The following is a 17,206-nucleotide window of genomic DNA, read 5'->3' on the forward strand; positions in this document are numbered from 1 at the left end:
CGCCACACAGTGGGACACTGCCGTCCACCATTGCCCCTCCTGGCTGGGAAGCAGTCTGTGGCCGTCCACCCATTGGCGTTCACACCTGGGATACCTATGGCAGCGGGAAGCCTGCTCACGCCTGACACCCTCCCTTTCGTTGTCGCCCAGAGATGCTGATACAGAGTAGAAAGCGGAGTCAGTGTCCCTCACGCTGCCTGTGTGAGCAAAGGGTCCTCAGGCTAGAGCTGGGTCCCCCCGGGAGGGGGACGTCCTGGGGCGACAGCACCATGTGTGCACCAGCGTGTGTTTAGCGGAGAGGATCGGCTTCTCAGATGGCTTTGTGACCCCCCCCAATGTTAAGAACCAGTGTAGAATTTCAACTCAGCATGCCCGGTGGGTCACATGTTCACTGCGTGAGTGGGACAAGCTGGGGACCTTGCTGCAGGGACCCTGGGGAGCCCGGGAGCATCGTGGCCGTGAGGCATGGGAACGTACTGTGGGGCCACGGTGCCCTCCTGATCCCACGCACAACTGTCTTCCCGTCCTCACTGATCTGCCCTCGGAAGGTTCCGGACCCTCCGTGACCCTGGGCATAACCCCTCTACCTGGCCAGGCCTCCATTGGTGGGCGTCGCTCCTGTTCCGTGTCCTGGAACCTCTGGTGGGGTGGGGACCAGGACCCTTCCAGGCAGCATCCCCCGTTCCTTCTCGCCTCTCACAGGACAGAAGTAACTCACTGTCTTGAAGTTGGGGTGCTGCAGGCTGGATGGGTGAAATGTAAACACCCCGGTCAGTGTTTATAGAGCAGCGGCTACGTGCTGGCCGGGGGCAGGGGGTTCTTAGCTGGGCAGCTGGGCCCTCCTGGAGCGCAGGGTCTACTGGGACCCTTGGCAGGTTGGGGAAGATTCTTGTGAGCAACCGGGAAAATGGAAAGTTTCATTTTTAATCTTTAAGAACTTTTTATCAAAGTACAAACACACAGAAAAGTGATGCAGTTTTACAAACTGAATACACCAGTGCATGATGAGCTTTCAAGGTGTGGAGGCCTTTGGGGTCCTGTGGACATAGAACTTAGCGGTGCAGGCTCCTCTCAAATCCTTGTCTTCCCCATCTGTAAAATGGGCGTAATGTCATCCACAGTCTGAGCGGTCGTGGCACAGGTGGGGTCACTGTGTGAACTGCAAAGAGCTGTCAGCTTGTGACTAGCGAGTGTTCTTTGCTACGGTTGCACCTGCTTGGGGCAGGAGGAGTGAGATTTGGGGACAGGTGTTTTTTATATTATATCTGCCCAACTCAGATATCATTGCGACATCCCTTTGCTTGATTTTTACCGTGTCTCTTCTTGCCGTGAAGAATTGTAGACCTGACACGGCGATGACGGTGACAGTGACAGTGGGAGTGGTGGGGCCCCGTAGAGGGTCCTGCCCTTGAATCCTCCACGTGTCTTCTCATCTTTCAAAGGAGGGATCAGGATTTGAGCCCGGCGCTTGTCCTGGCAGCCTGACCTTATTCTGAGCGGCACAGGAAGCTGGCGAAGGGTTTTGAGCAGAGGGGTGGCGTTCTAGAGTGGGAAACTGAGGCCACAGTCCCAGGAAGGGGTCTGTCCACGGAAAGTGGTCCAGGGATTATAAGGGAATCCCGAGGCTCTGCGGCCTGGGCTTTACAGCCAGGGCTGTGCTCTCGTGTCCCCATCCCCTGCATTTGGCTGACGAAGGTGATAGGACTTCTGTGCAGCCCTGAAAGATGTGTGGCCTGGTCGTGCATCATTGTGGGAGCTGGTGGCTATAGCACGATGAGTCCCCCAGGCCTGGGTGGGACAAATGACAGCCCTCAGCGGTGATTTCAGTAATGACACTGTTGCATTGAAAGAGCCTGTGAGTGGCGTGGGCCTGCCCAGGCACCTCCCTGGCAGTGTCTTGGGGGAGTGGCAGGAAGGAGCTGGAGGGCCTTGGCCGTGAGGTACGTGGGGTGGTCCGTGCACATAGCCCCCGTCCTAGGCCAGGCACCCCGGGCTCAGCCAGTGGTCCTCATGGGTTGCTTCTGTCCCCACAGCCTCACCACTTCTGCTGTTTGCCAACCGCCGGGATGTACGGCTGGTGGACGCTGGCGGAGTCAAGCTGGAGTCCACCATAGTGGTCAGTGGCCTGGAGGACGCGGCTGCGGTGGATTTCCAGTTCTCTAAGGGAGCCGTGTACTGGACAGACGTGAGCGAGGAGGCCATCAAGCAGACGTACCTGAACCAGACGGGGGCTGCCGTGCAGAACGTGGTCATCTCCGGCCTGGTGTCACCCGATGGCCTGGCCTGCGACTGGGTCGGCAAGAAGCTGTACTGGACGGACTCAGAGACCAATCGCATCGAGGTGGCCAACCTCAATGGAACGTCCCGGAAGGTCCTCTTCTGGCAAGACCTTGACCAGCCTCGGGCCATTGCCTTGGACCCCGCTCATGGGTAAACCCAGCTGCCTGTCCCCTTGGTGGGGGGTGGGGGGGGCTGTGCTGGTCATGGTTTCCCTCTTGAATTTACTTGAGCCCAAGTTTCTTTTTCATAGAAAACCTGGCAACCTTAACATGAGTTTACCTTTCAGAATTTGTTGTTGAGAATTATTTCCCCTGGATGGTCCATAGTCATGTTTCTTTTTTACACTTGTCATGCTTGGCCATGGATTTGAATCGTCAGATGTCTCTGTTGTGTTTGTGATGGGAACTGAGGAGGTGTGAACGCCCTACAGGTGAAATTCACACCTTACACACTTCACACCCTGGTGTGTCCTAGAAGCCCTCTGCTTCCCTGTCTGAATTCATGGAGGCCTGTGAAGGCTCAGGGCCTGCCTGCGAGTTCCAGGCGGGGGTTGTGAGTGGTGGGCAAGCTCAGAACGTGTGACGAGTTGCAGGATGGGATGGAGAGATTGTGGGGAGACAGTCAAGCTTCACTGGCTAGCCAGGCCAGGCTCATTCTAGACTGTTCTGAGTGGGAGCTGTTTGCTCAGTCACTCCTCAGCCCTCCATCCCCTCTTCCTGCAGCCTGGGAATGACACACTCTTACCTGGGCTGCAGCAGGCCAGGTGACTGACTGCCTGCTGGCAGCAGCCGACCCACTGCCATGTCTTTCCAGTTCTCTGCTGGTTTAGTTGTCAGAGGCGGCTCTCTGACATCTTGAGCAGAAACACAATAGCTTTTTTTTGGCCTCAGGCCCTGTGGAAACACTGTGTGTTAGTTTATTTAATGTCACCACACCCCTCGGAGAAGTACCAGCCTGGGCCGTTGCAGATGAGAACAGCCAGGGAGGACTGGCTGTGGGACATGCCTGAATTGTCTACGTTAGAAAATCCCTGTCTCCACTGCGAGCCCATGCTGCTGACTTTGTGCTACCTGCAGGCCAGGGGGCTTGGGGGGCTTGGAAGCTCAGAGAACAGCTGTGTGAGGGGCACTGTGGCCCAGTCAGCCTGCTTACATGGGTGTGCTGCACTGGACTGGCTTCTGATGTGGGGAGCGAGCTGGCTGGTCTGTGTAAAAGCCGTGTGAGTGACCTGAGTGTGGGAACGGGGGGTGTGAGCCTGTGTGTGTGTATGTGTGTGCATGGGTCAGTGCACACACCCGGGGGGTAGGATGGTGTGGAATTTACAGCCCCACTGTCTGACTCACTGAGATCAGGCCAGCTGACCTGCTGCCCCCACCACCAGAGGAGCACCCCAGCCTCAGCGTCCGGGGGCTGGGGGTTCATGCCAAGCAGTGACTTCCCTGTAGAACCCTCTCGCCCCACTTCCAAGTGAGCTAAGCTGCCCAGGGGCCAGGCTGATCTTCCAGGATGGTCTCTGTACTGCCTGGTGAACGGTCCCCATCTCAGACCTCTGTCATGCCACAATTTGGCTCCAAGACTCCTGGAGTCACTGACCACCTTCCAGGAGGTGGCAGCTGGCATGACCAAGTCTCCTTAGCTAAGAGGGGCCGTCTGTCAGTGGTGGGAGAGGCTGAGGGGAACAGCCTTGAGACCTTTATGATGTACTGGGGGGAGAAGGCCGTAAATGGAGAATGTTCTGAGAGGGGTGTGTGCCAGGGAGGAGAATAAAGTAGGGGCCAAGGATGGGAGGGGCGGGGTGAGGGGCTTCCCATCGTAGATCCAGAGCCTGGGAGGGTCTCTTGTGACTTTTGAGCAGAGACCTGAGGCAGATGAGGGCGAGAGCCATGATGCAATGTGGGGAAGAGTATTCCAGGTGGAGGGAACAGCCAGTGCAAAGGCCCTGGGGTAGCAGGGGCTGGGCCTGTTGGAAGGGCTGTGGTGGAATGAGGGAGGAATGGGGATGGCATTCAAATCAGGGCCAGGGACAGATCAGGTTTTTAGTGGAAGAGTCACCTGCTCTAACTCATGTTTAAGGGGATCCCTCTGGCTGTTGGAATGAAAGTAGTCTTTGGAGTGGGAGCAGCTATGACTAGCAGCTAGTCAGCTATGACTGTGATGCTGGCAGTAGAGGGTAGTGGCTTGGACCAGGGAGGTAGTGAGCTGGGGGTGTAAAGTAGCCAGATTGGGGTTGATTTTGAAGGTAGAACCAGCTGCATTTGCAGGCAGTTTGCATGCAGGTTGGGGAGAAAAACAAGGATGGCACAGTGCTGGGGTGTGACCATGTCACATGCCATGCAGAAAGCACCAAGAACAGTTAGTAGGTTCAAGAAACTTAGCTGTTTTTATACTAAACGTGGCCCTCCCCACAGTGGAAATAGAGTCTCCATGTCCACACACAGATTTCTCTTTTTTCTTCCTCTGGCCTTTTGCCATTTCGGTTGGGAGGTGCTTGACCTTAGTTGTGAGGTCTTCAGTTGGGAGGTGCTTGACCTTGGTTGTGAGGTCCTAGGTGAGGAGGTGCTTGGTGCTAGGTTGGGAGGTGCTTGACCTTGGTTGTGAGGTCCTCGGTGGGGAGGTGCTTGGTGCTAGATTGGGAGGTGCTTGACCATGGTTGTGAGGTCCTAGGTTGAGAGGTGCTTGGTGCTAGGTTGGGAGGTGCTTGACCTTGGTTGTGAGGTCCTCAGTTGGGAGGTGCTTGACCTTGGTTGTGAGGTCCTCGGTTGGGAGGTGCATGGTTGGGAGCCGTCTTCATATTCCCATCCAGACTGGCTTTGCCTGCACCATCTCTGGTCAGTCTCTGGCTTTTCTCATTAAATGTTTGGAATCCTTTCTGATCTTGCCTTTGAATTCTCCCCCAGATCTACCTAGGATCACGCCCCTCCCCCCAAGGCAAGTGTGTTGATGTCCTGGGCAGCACAGCTGAGGCCCCACCCTCTCCCCACGCCTTTTTCCTGCCCCAGTAACGTGTCTGATGAATGAGGGAGTGAAAATAGTGGTAGTAGTCTCTGCTACTCACCAGATCAAATGAAGGTGGGAACGCTGGATGATGGTCCCCAAGTTCCTCTGTGACTGTGGCTGAGGTTGAGATGTCCCTTAGGCACCATGTTGCCCAGGAGGGAAGGACTCTAGGCTAGTCCATTGGAGTCTGGGCTGAGTCCTGGGCACAGGAGCCCTGTATGAGCGAGGTTTTGTCCTCCATCCTGGCTACAGACACAAGTTTGCAAGGAGCAACTTTGCCCCATCCTGACCCCGTTGGATCCCCTTTGCCATCTCCTGTGCCCTCCTGCGACACCGTCCCCCACTGGGGTCCTTCCTCAGATGAGGGGGTACCCGCCCCGGCCATTATCAGGAAGGAAAGTTCTCAGTCCAAATGTCCACAACAGTGTGCGTGCGACCAGAGCCCACGGCCAGGAAGGCCCATGGACCCCAGAGACTGGACTTGAGCCGTTTCAGTGTCATGGGGGACAAACACAGGCGTCCTCAGGGGTGGCAGAGCCAGCCCTGGGGAGGACCCTCTGACCCTGAGGACCTGAGCCCAGCACTGGGGGAGGCCCGGCCTGTGCCAGCCCGTGAGGGGCTGCAGTGGCTCCTGGGTCTTAAGTTAAACCCAGCCTGAAACCCAACCCCCTCTTTAAAATGCAGAATGGCCCTTCCCTAAAATAACACAACCACAACCGCAGCCTCTGCACAAAGCCCAGGCTGCAGTGCTTTTCTTCGGAAGTTGATTTTCCTCCGTGGAATTTGGCTGGGCCTGTGGCAGCGTTCAGGACTTTGCAAGAGCACGTCCACGCCAACCCGTCTCTGGTAACCGAGTGGCTTGCAAATTCCCCATTTAAGGAAACCAGCGGCCTCTGTTATGAAACTCGGGGGAAGGAATTTGAATTATGCTCCTCGTGGCGGTCCTGAACCTTCACATTTTCTGGTCTGTCCCATTGGCCGCCGTCGAGCCTTGGGGGAGGCTGCGGGGATCGCTCTGAGATTTATTCTCCTGATACCTTCTTGGTGGCGGCCTAGCAGGAGGGCTGGGCTCTTTCCAGGCTGCGGGGGGTGAGGGGGGGACAGCGAGGGGAGACAAAGGCATTTGCACCAGGCTGGCGGGAGCCTTTGCCGAGCTGGCCGACAGCACCTGTGAGCCTTGGGCTGCCAGGAAAAGTTCACCACCACCCCGGGCCTGCTGGCGAAGGGCTGAGTCATATGATGACCAGGCCCCGGCCTTTACCAGGGAACCACCCTGTGTTGCCAAAGCTGCCACTCGCATGTGACCTGGGGCAGGTCAGCCTTTCAGAGCCTCAGTTTTCCCATCTGTCCGGTAGGCGTAGTAAGTCCCGCTTTCCCTGTGCCATTCGAGTTCTCACTAGATGCTCAGGAGACAACAAAGGCTTTTTGGAGAGGTGGTCAGTGTGAAGTGTGCTCTCCTGTCTGTCCCCACTGGGGAGCTTGGTGACAACAGCTGGGTGCAGTTGGTCCCTGTGGGGAAGAGAGTACATGTCACACAATCCCCTGCTCATTCACGTTAATCTCATCACAGGAAGGTGGTGGGGGCACTGGCCCAGAAATGACAGCCTCTGGTTTCCTTAAATGGGGAATTTGGGAAGGCTGCATGGCCCCATGGATGGGGGTGGCCCTTCAGGTACCCGCAGCTCCTGTGGCCACAGAGCTCCCGTGGAGGGATAGGTGGCAGCTGTGTGCATATCATTTTCCCTCTCTTGCTGGACAGAGACCCCCCAAAAGGTAAGGTTGGGCTTGTTCTCCCTGATGACCGCGCTGGTCCCCGGTGGACAGCAGCTCAGGGTTTGCTGACAGGGGTGCAGTTTTACCTCTGAAGAAGTGGAGGCCAAGAGCCAAGGGGGGCCTGGCTGGGAATAGAGAGGAGCAGCGCGAAGAGCAGAGGGCCTGTGGAGTGACGCTGTCCTCAGATTCGCACGATGACCTGTGGCACCGCCCCACCCCATCTGGGTTTAGGTGTCCTGGGATGACAGGCCCTCGCACGCGGTGGCACAGGTGGTTCCCGGGAGCCCCTGCCTTCCCAGTCAGGGGTCTGGGCTGAGTCCCGTGGGCCCAGCATGAACGAGCCGCCTGTCTCTGAAGCGGTCCCTAAGACCGAGGGTGATGGGCTTTGCCGATGGCCAGGATCTGTGCCCATCTCAGAAGGAGGGGACTGGGGACACCATGCCACCTGGGGAGTTTCATGGACCGTGAGTAGCAGAGGAGCTCCCCAGTGGAAAATCCAGCACTGTCCTCCTTCTCTGCGGAGCGTCGCTGGGTAGAAAAATAGTGGCCACCTGCCTGGAGAACTGGGGACATCTCTGGATGCTGGCGGGTGGGGTTTGAACCTGTCACACCGGACGCCTGGTGTCGCAGCATATAGTCTTCATAGTGGGACATGAAATGAGAAAGCCTTTGAGGAGCTGTGGTTTCTCGTGGATGGGTGCCCCTCGCTGGGAGCTTGAGAGCATGCAGGAGCAAAGCCAGGTCCCCCACAAACCCCGCCAGGAGTAACTGCTGTCATTCATTCAGGGTACATCCCACCTACGTGATGGTGTTTTTTTAAATAGACTTCATTTTTTTAAAGCAGTTTTATGTTCACAGCAAAGTTGAGGGGAAGGTACAGAGAGTTCCTATACATCCGTGTAGGTTCTGTGGCTTTTGACAAAGATTTAATGTCATGTATCCACCATTATAATATCAAAGAGTCATTTGACTGCCCTGGAAGTCCTCTGTGCTCTGTCCGGTCCCCCTTCCCTCCCCTGATCTTTTTACTGTCTCCATAAGTGTTGCCTTTTCCAGAATATCATATGGTTGGAATCACACAATATGGACCATTTTCAGATTGGCTTCATTCACTTCATAAGATACATTTAAGGTTCCTCCGTGGCTTGTCATGGCTTAATAGCGCATTTCTTTTTAGCGCCAAATAATATTCCATCCTACACGTTTCTAGTTGTCTTTTAGAGGTTCGTTTACAGCAATTTCATGGTAGCAAAAAACCAGATACAACTCAAACATCCAACGCGCAATTACTTAAATAATTTATGGTAAATAAATGATAAATAATCTGTATCACTGTTAAAAGAACAAGGAGGATTTCTAGTAGTAAAAAGACAGGGTGCCCAGAAGACGTTGCTGACTGAGGACAAGTTGGACACAGTTTGTTTTGATTACCCAACTTTGTTTCAAAATTAGTTTATTACTAACGGCTTATAAAACACATCACCAGCGAGAACACCCCAAGCCCCTAAACACTGGTCATCTCTGATGGGTGAGATGCGAGGGCACAGTCACTGCGTTGTGTCCTGTTTGCATTTGTGGAGACAGAAAACACAGAGCGGATGTGGTAGCGCTGTCTCCTCTGCCCTCCTCCTTAGGTACATGTACTGGACAGACTGGGGCGAGACGCCCCGAATCGAGCGGGCGGGGATGGATGGCAGCACCCGGAAGGTCATTGTGGACTCGGACATTTACTGGCCCAACGGGCTGACCATCGACCTGGACGAGCAGAAGCTTTACTGGGCCGACGCCAAGCTCAGTTTCATCCACCGCGCCAACCTGGATGGCTCCTTCCGGTAAGTGGCCGCGTGGGTGTGGACCCCACCTTCCCCACCGCACTCCAGCTGCCACCAGACCCTCGGCTAGTCCAAGCTGGGCGTTAGGATCCTTTATAGTCTCGTATCTGAACCCTGGGGGCCTGAGGAATTCAGGACCCTTCAGAACTTGGAATAGTAAGACACTGCACACCCCTCATCTGACATCAACCCCAAGCGAGGCTGGGGGAAGGAGGGACATCTGCCGTCCCATGTGAATACTTTTATAGCAAAATGTAAAGTGTTCCTCCTAAGTGAAATTGAAAAGGCTGTAAATCGCTCCACATCCATGCACAGGTTTTGCCGTTAAATGAGTGACACAGCTCTTTCAATTTCCAGAATTTTGGATTTCAGATTTGCAGATAAGGGATTGAGGACCTGAAGCCCAAAGGTCCAACAGGGTTGTGAACAGTTCACGGCACCCTCGTCCTCCCCTAGCATGTAAGCATCCTGAAGCCTGGAGTAGGGTCGGTCTTGGTGTTCACTACATTCCCCAGTCTCGCCAGAGGGCCTTATACATAGTAGATGCTCAATAAAATGGGTTGAATGAGTGAATGTGAAGGATGGTTTTTCATTGTTGGGTAATTGCTTTTAGAGCTTTCTGGTCAGCTTAGCTTAACGGTCTCCCTACTTCATTATGCGTTAGATTAGGAATGTACCCTCCAGTGCAGGTGAAGGCAGTTTATTCATTGACCATATACACCTGCTGGCTAAGTGCCAGGTCTTAGGGACGCCACGCCCCCCCAGCCTTCCTCCCCCCGCCAGGACAAACCCCGTTCCTGCGCTGGCAGGGCTCCTGGCCCAGGCAGGGAGTCTCTGGGTGCCACTGCCAAGGGCGGCGGTGACAGCATGGAGAGGACTCAGTGACTTGATCTCCATAAACGCAGGCAGATACCAGCTCACACAGGCTTGAGGACGTCGGCAGGTTTGCCACATTTTATCCAGCCTTGTGTATTAATTGGCTATTGCCATATAACAAAATACCCCAAAACTTGGCAACCTAAAACAACATAGTTTTCTGGGGGGTCAGGTATTAAGAGTGGCTTAGTTGGGTGTTTCTGGCTCAGGGTGTTTCCTGAGGTTACAGTCGGGCTCCTGGCGGGGGCTGGGGTCACCTGAAGGCTTGGCTGAGGCTGGAGGATCCACTTTCATGGCTGTTGGCAGGAGGCCTCTGTTCCTCCTGGACCGCCTCTTGCAGCTGAGCCATGCGGGCTACTTGCAGCTGAGCCATGCGGGCTGGTTCGAAACATTCTATCCCATTGTCTCTGTGAGACAGACTGGCCTGGGGCCTGGTTTGAGATTTAGAAAGTGTGCCAGCCTAAGAAACCGTGGTCCTTGGGATGCTGAGTGATCCTGGCAGTTATGAAGGGTGGATTAGCTGCTGGAATGGCTGCAGGTGGGGGTGTCCTGGTCGAGGGTTTGTGATGAGGGACAGTGATGATGATGGTGGCATTTCAAACATGATAATGGTGGTGGTGGTGATAGTGGTGGTCACAACAGTGGTGTCAATGATGGTGGTGGTGATGATGATGGTGGTGATGGGATGACGATGGTAGTGATGGTGGTGATGGTGATGTCATATGATGGTGATGGTGATGGTGGTGGTGGTGGTGGTGATGATGGTGGTGATGGTGGTGATGATGATGATGGTGATGGTGGTGATGGTGGTGGTGATGATGGTGGTGATGGTGGTGGTGATGATGATGGTGGTGATGGGATGACGATGGTAGTGATGGTGGTGGTGGTGATGTCATATGATGGTGATGGTGATGGTGGTGGTGGTGATGGTGGTGATGTGATGGTGATGATGGTGGTGATGATGATGGTAATGGTGATGGTGGTGATGGTGATGATGATGATGGCGATGATGATGATGGTGGTGGTGGTGGTGGTGGTGATATTAACGATTGTAATGATGGTGGTGATGGTGACGATGATGGTGGTGACGATGTTAATGATGGTGGCTAACTCTTCCCTAACACTTGCTGTTTGCCAGGACATTTTCTCAGTTCATTCCATTCTCACACCAATCCTATGAAGTGTTCGCTCTTATGATCCTCTATTTCAGAGAGGCATGTGAACTCACCCCAGGTCACACAGCTAGACAGAGCCAGGGTTGTAGCCCAGATGCTGTGACTGCAGGTCCATTCTCAGCCCCTGCTCTGCGTGCCTCACCACAGGTGGCCAACGCTCTTATGGATGCGCCCCGGGCTGGTCCAGTGGAAGCATGGTCTGCTCGTAAGGGGGGCAGGTGCCAGAGCCAGGCACACCTGCCCAGCCCCCTCCCAGCGGAGACCGTGGCTGGGTCACTTCAGTGCTCTGAGGCTCGGGGCCTTACATGTGAGTTAGCGTAGTGGTTGTACTTCCTAGATGTAGCCACAGTATCCGATTTGGCAATGCACGTGAACTTGGGGCACAGTGCCTGGACCCAGTAAGCACTTAGTAAAGGCTGGGGTACCGGGAGAGCTCTTGGATCTGATGAGAGGCAGAGTGGGCGTGGCTGGTGCTGCGCCCAGAGGGGAGGAGGCGTCCTGCGAGGAGGGGTGAGGGTGGGTGAGGTACACTGAGGCCTGGCACTAGCATCCCGCAGCACCTCTGGCCGAGGCAGGACTTGGGGGGTGGAACAGCCCAAGAAATGATGGGTCTCTGGCTTCTCCGATCAAAACATGGCAACACCGGCAGAAAGTTGGGTGGTTCCTCGGAATGTAAACATTAACATGTGATCCAGCAAGTCCACTCCTAGGTGTAAACCCTAAAACATTGAAACTCAGTATTGAAACAAATACTTATAGCAGCACTGTCCACAGTAGCCGAAAGGTGGAAACAAGCCAGTGTCCACTAACAGAGGAATGGCAAATGGATAAGCAAAATTGCTCTCTCTCTCTGCATATTCTGCAGCCATAAAAAGGAATGAAGCACTGTCCACGCTCCATGGAGGAATCTGCTAAGTGAAAGAAGCCAGACGCAGCAATGTCCAGAGCAGGCAGCTCCATAGAGACAGAGCAGATTGGTGGTTGCTGGGGTGGGGGTGTAGGGGGTGGGGAGCAACTGCTGAATGGGTTTGGGTTTTCCTATGGAGGGATGGAAATGTTCATGAACTAGATAGAGGTGGCGATAGCACAACGTTGTGAGTTTTCTGCATGGCTCTGAGTTACTCACTTTGGTTTTGTGTTATGTGAATTTCACCTCAGTAAATTTTTAAAAATATTGCCATCAAAGAAACAAAAAAGAGGTCACGTCAGGTCAGGTCAAGAAAGACCATGAGCGTATGGTTTTTGGGTGTTCCGAAACTCCTTTTGAGTGTTACTGTCCCCTGTACTGTACCAGGGGCTGGGGACGTGGTAGTGACCACCCGCCCATAGTCCCCACCCTCCGGGAGCCTATAGGGAAGGGAGGGCCCTTAAGGAGATTGTCACACACGATACCAGCTGTTCTGGTTTGTTGAGCATGGTGAATACATAGAAGAGAAAATCTTTTTCTTGTGTTGATACAAGTTGAATTCGTCTGAGACAAATGACTGGCCTTACAGGGAGGAGCAAGTACATTTGGTCTGATCTGTATTGAGTTTTTAAAGCATAAGGACAGGACAGGTGTGTTCCTCATCAGCTCTTGTCACCAAGTGTGGCTTCCTCGTTGCCACTTTCCTTCCTTCTTTCCTCTCTGTGGGGCACTTTTCCAGCAGCCACCGTTCTAGAAACAGGTTGCACAGGGAGCGGCTGGCTGTGTGGGCAGGAAAGGGGATGTTATGGTCAGGGATGGCGGGGGGCCATCCGGATCTGAAAGGTGCCCTGTGCACACTGGGAGAGGGTTCCTGGGACCCTCTGCCCTGGTCTCACTCGGCGCCATCACAGCTACTGTTGTCCTGTGTAGTGTAAATGGGTCAGCAGTGACGGTGGAAACCTTTCGAAGCTGGGTGCTGAGGGACCGTGGGGGCTCTGATGGCTTCTCCCTCTGCCTCCCGCACCTGCAGGCAGAAGGTGGTGGAGGGCAGCCTGACGCACCCCTTTGCCCTGACGCTCTCTGGGGACACTCTGTACTGGACCGACTGGCAGACGCGCTCCATTCATGCCTGTAACAAGAGGACCGGGGAGAAGCGGAAGGAGATTCTCAGTGCTCTGTACTCGCCCATGGATATTCAAGTGCTCAGCCCGGAGCGGCAGCCTTACTGTAAGTCAGGGTGGGTGCGGGGCGTGGGGGCCGGCGACTTCCCCCAGTGGGGGCCCGTGCTCTGCGGGAGGCCGACCCTCAGGCCATTGGAGGAGAAAAGGGGGTGCTTGCTAGAGCGGAGTGCAGGGGCGGGCTGGGCGGAGGCCTGAGAGAGGCCCCCCTGCAGAGCTAGTGTGGGGGCTGCTTTAGGTGGGGCTCCGCCCAGTGGTCCTTGGAAGTGGCAAAGAGATTCCCAAGGACGATTGCCCCATTTTCAAGTTCCAAGGGAAGTTACGTATTTATTAATGAAAAATCTTCTCTGAGCCAAGGTTCTCAATCTGGGGTTCCCATGGGATCGTGCCAGGGATTCCCTGACGGTGAAAGGCTTGAAACGCACAGGCTCAGGGCTCCTGTGACAGGCAGCCAGTGAAACCAGGACCCTGGGCTCACCTGCACCCATGGGGACCAGGGCAGGGGTTTCTAGCCACAGCGCTATAGAAGATTCAAACTTTGAACTTACGAGTGGGGACCCAGGGGCACCTGTGCTCAGCTCTGAGAGCAAGGGGAGGGCTGTTGGGAGTGGCTTTCTGGTTAGCGCCATGATCCTTGAATGCATCCACACAAGGCAGTGCAGGCAGGGAGGGGAGGGACCGCCAGCGAGTGAGTGTGCTTCAGTTAACAGTGGGTTTGATACTCCGCATTTCAGGGCCACTGCACCCCACCCTGCCCTGGGCCGGGTGCGATACCGGAACTGTTTGTTCCGTTCAGTTGCATATTCACTGTGGAAAGGCTTGGGAGAATGAAAACCATTGTCATCAGCACCGAGAGCCTCAGCCCAGTGTCCAGCAAGCATTTGTGCAGAACCTATAGGGTCGAAACATGTTGCAAAGATAAGACGGGCCTCTGCTCTCGGAATCCACCGTCTGGGGTGCCCCGTCATGACCGCACGGGCAGGTCCTGAGATCCTGCCAGGGCGGCCTTCTGGAGGAGGGGTCCCTCAAGGGCCTTGAAGGAGATGAGGGCCTCTTGTTGTAGGAGATTGGGGGCCGGGGACCAGGTGGGAGGATGCCCACATCTGGCCGTGAGAGTGGCTGGGAGAAATTGGAGGAATGGCAGTCACCTTGTCTGGTGAGGCTGAAGGCCTGGGGTGGCGGGGGTCAGCAGGGAGGTTGGATGGGTGTTGTGGTGATGGCCCCGATGCCACATGAGGTTGGCGTTTGGGCAGAGGGACACACTGGGGCTCCCAGGGTGGGGTGGGCTCCGAGGAGGTGGGGTATTGCTTTTTTGGCGACAAGTGGTGGTGGTGGTGGGAGCGGGTGTGTGTGTGTGTGTCTCTCTCTCTGTCTTTCTCTCTCTTTCTCTCGGGACCTGTTCTGGACCTCTCTCTCACCCTGTCCCGTTTTCCCCAGTCCGCACGCAGTGTGAGGAGGACAATGGTGGCTGCTCCCACCTGTGCCTACTGTCCCCGAGGGAGCCTTTCTACACGTGCGCCTGCCCCACTGGCGTGCAGCTTCAGGACAACGGCAAGACGTGCAAGGCAGGTGAGACGGAGGGCACTGGCGGGGCCGCGCTGGCGGGATGGGTCTCTACCCGTCCCATCTCCATGGAGTCTTCATGCCGTAATAACCCCCCATGGAAAGTGAGGTGGAGGACATGTTCTCAATGGGCATTTTCATTGCACAGAGTTCAGTTGAGCCCCTCCCCCACACACCTTGTTTTTCCTTTGCTGTAGGTGTTTTACCACCTTTTCCTCCTCCCCCTTAATTTTCACTTGGTACTTGAAGGACTCATACTATGGTTATTTTTTAATGAAGTGTCCCCCTTCCTCTGTGGCCGTGTCTGAGCCGCTTTGTTTCCAGGTGTAAGGGTCAGGGTCTGTGCTTCCGGGAATGGGGCGAGTCGAGGAATCGGCCTGTCCCCGGGGATGTAGGGCCTGGCCAGCAGGGGGATTAGGGAGCGAGGTCAGGCCGTGGCCACCCCTGGGCCTACTGCCCCTTGGGGGGAACAAAGGGAGGGCAGGGGCTTCCTGGGGGGGCTGGCTTGTGCCATGGGTCCCGTGGGGTAGGGGTTCTGTGGGGCGGAGTCTGAAGTGAGCAGCCCACGGAAGCACTGTCCCCCCGCTTTGCCCATGGCTGCTGGTCCATCGCTGCTACCTGAGCGCTGGGGCCCAACCCTGGGGTTCCCTGGTCCCTCGGCTGTTGGCAGGCCAAGGTCGTGGGTGAACCTGTGGTCGTGCTGGGGGTGGAGTCTCCTCTACTCCCTGGCAGGGCTTCTGCTTCCGTGAAGTCTTCTCTGTCGCATCAAAGGGTCTGTTATTTGCGTAGCGTGCTGGCCCCTGCAGCCCCCACCTACGAAGAGCCTTGTTTTCCCAGGTGACCCTGGGAGGTCATTCATGTAGGGAAATCATTAAAAGGACACATCACCATTTGGGAACTAGAGATGAGAGTGGCTCAGTCCTCACGGTTCTTTTAAAGTGGGTCGCCGGCTGCTCAGAGCTTGCCTTAGGAATCACGGGAATGGCACCTCATTCCGTTCATTCATTACTGAGCACCTGCTGTGTGCTGGGCACAGTTCCTGGGTGCGGGGGTCCCGAGTGTGCAGCGCAGACGCGAGCCCTGTCTCCTGGGGCTCACCGTGCTAGGGCTGGGATACGGGGGGAGACAGTGAATTAGAGAATTGTTTGGGGTGTTAGAAAGGCGAGTGTGTCGAAGACCAGCTTCTTGGTCCCTTTGGGCGACGTTGCCATTCACATTGGCCTCGGAGGTGAGGCTGGGAGAGAAGCTAGGCCTGGAGCTCAGGAGGACCAGGCCTGTTGCCTTGAGTGGTTCAGCGATACCAGGGGTTCAGAGTAAGCGGCTAAGGGTAGGTGGTAGACACTCGAGGGGCACGGGCAGCTTGGCCAGGTTGGAGTAATGCCCTCATTTTACAGATGAGAAAACTGAAGGTAAGTCATTTGTCTGGGGTTGCCTGCAGCAAGCAGCAGAGAAGGTTCTAGCAGGTGGGCCCTCCTGGCTCCCAAAGGCCTGGGTTTGCTGCTGCCTCTTGCTTGGAGAGAGGTGATTGGATAGTTGATGTCTTGTGGCCTGGCCTTGGCGGGCTGAGCCGGCTTCGAAAGCTCCACCAGAGCTCAGTTGTCGCTGACGTGAAATGTAGAATAATTTTTGCATGAGGGGGCCCCGCCTTTTCATTCTGCAGTGGTCCCTGCAAATGATGTCCTGCTTGGTGTATTTGAGAAGCTAAAGGCACAGTCTATTAATATTCCAGTGTGTCTTTGCTGTTTTTCTGTGTCTGTCTGTGCATTTCACGTGACATTATTGCAGGAGCATTCGCAATTTGTGTATATTATATACTTCAAAAACATGAGTTGTGGTGCCTGAAGAGTATTTTATCAAGTGGGTGTACTTTTTGAACCATCTTCCCCTGTTGGGCATTTCTGTTCTTTGTGTGTTTGCTGTTTCTGAGTTGTGCTGCCTGGAGAGGGCTGGCTTGGGCCTGGCCAGGACTAAGAGGGATTTGGACCTGGTGTCTCTTGGCCATTGATTAGTGATGCCTGCCCGAGCCCTTGTTGGATCGGTTTGTGATGTCTGCTCTGGGAGCGGGAGGGGTGTGGCTGGATACAGGTCTGGTTGCCATCTCTGCCCACTTGGGGTGTCCAGAGTCAGGCTGCATGTGGACATTTGGGGAAGGAGTGGGGGATGGATATGACCACCCCATCTTGTAGAAATGCCTGTCAGGCACCTTGCCCTGATGAGGCACTTGTGTCGGCAGCTTTTGTTAAGGCCTCATGCATCAGAGTTCCAGGAATGGGGTCTGGGCAAAAATGGGGTGTGAACCCTAATAGAATCCCAGAGTCATGGTCCAGTGAAGCTGGAGAAGCCTGGAGTTCCAGAAAGGATGTGCCCAGGCTACGCTGGGGTGCAAAGGGCTGTTGGTCATCTGGGGGTAGCTGGTGCCTGGGGCCTTGTCACTCTGTTCCTCCCTTCGTCATCTGCGAGATGGGGTCCAGGCCACCCCTTGCCCAGGGAAGTTGTGGAGGGTCCATTGTGTTAACAGGAATTGAAAGCTCTGTGCAGGGTGCCTGGTGTGTAGTAGGTGCATAGTACATGGCGGCCAAGTCCACCATTCATGCTGTTGGCCTCTGATTGTCTCAGTGGGCCTGA

At 55.2% G+C, this 17,206-nt stretch overlaps 1 protein-coding gene across 1 annotated transcript in view; it reads left to right on the forward strand.

Moving 5' to 3' along the window:
- LRP5 (LDL receptor related protein 5) overlaps nt 1-17,206 on the forward strand; it is a 104,579-nt gene that overhangs the window by 27,863 nt on the left and 59,510 nt on the right. Inside the window, exons 2-5 of the mRNA XM_074336834.1 lie at nt 2,034-2,430; nt 8,685-8,882; nt 12,871-13,067; nt 14,456-14,587. Of these exons, the coding sequence (XP_074192935.1) occupies nt 2,034-2,430; nt 8,685-8,882; nt 12,871-13,067; nt 14,456-14,587 (924 nt within the window). The remainder of the gene's footprint in view (nt 1-2,033; nt 2,431-8,684; nt 8,883-12,870; nt 13,068-14,455; nt 14,588-17,206) is intronic.

Source organism: Rhinolophus sinicus, linkage group LG06 (genome assembly GCF_036562045.2).
Source record: "Rhinolophus sinicus isolate RSC01 linkage group LG06, ASM3656204v1, whole genome shotgun sequence".
NCBI lineage: Eukaryota > Metazoa > Chordata > Mammalia > Chiroptera > Rhinolophidae > Rhinolophus > Rhinolophus sinicus.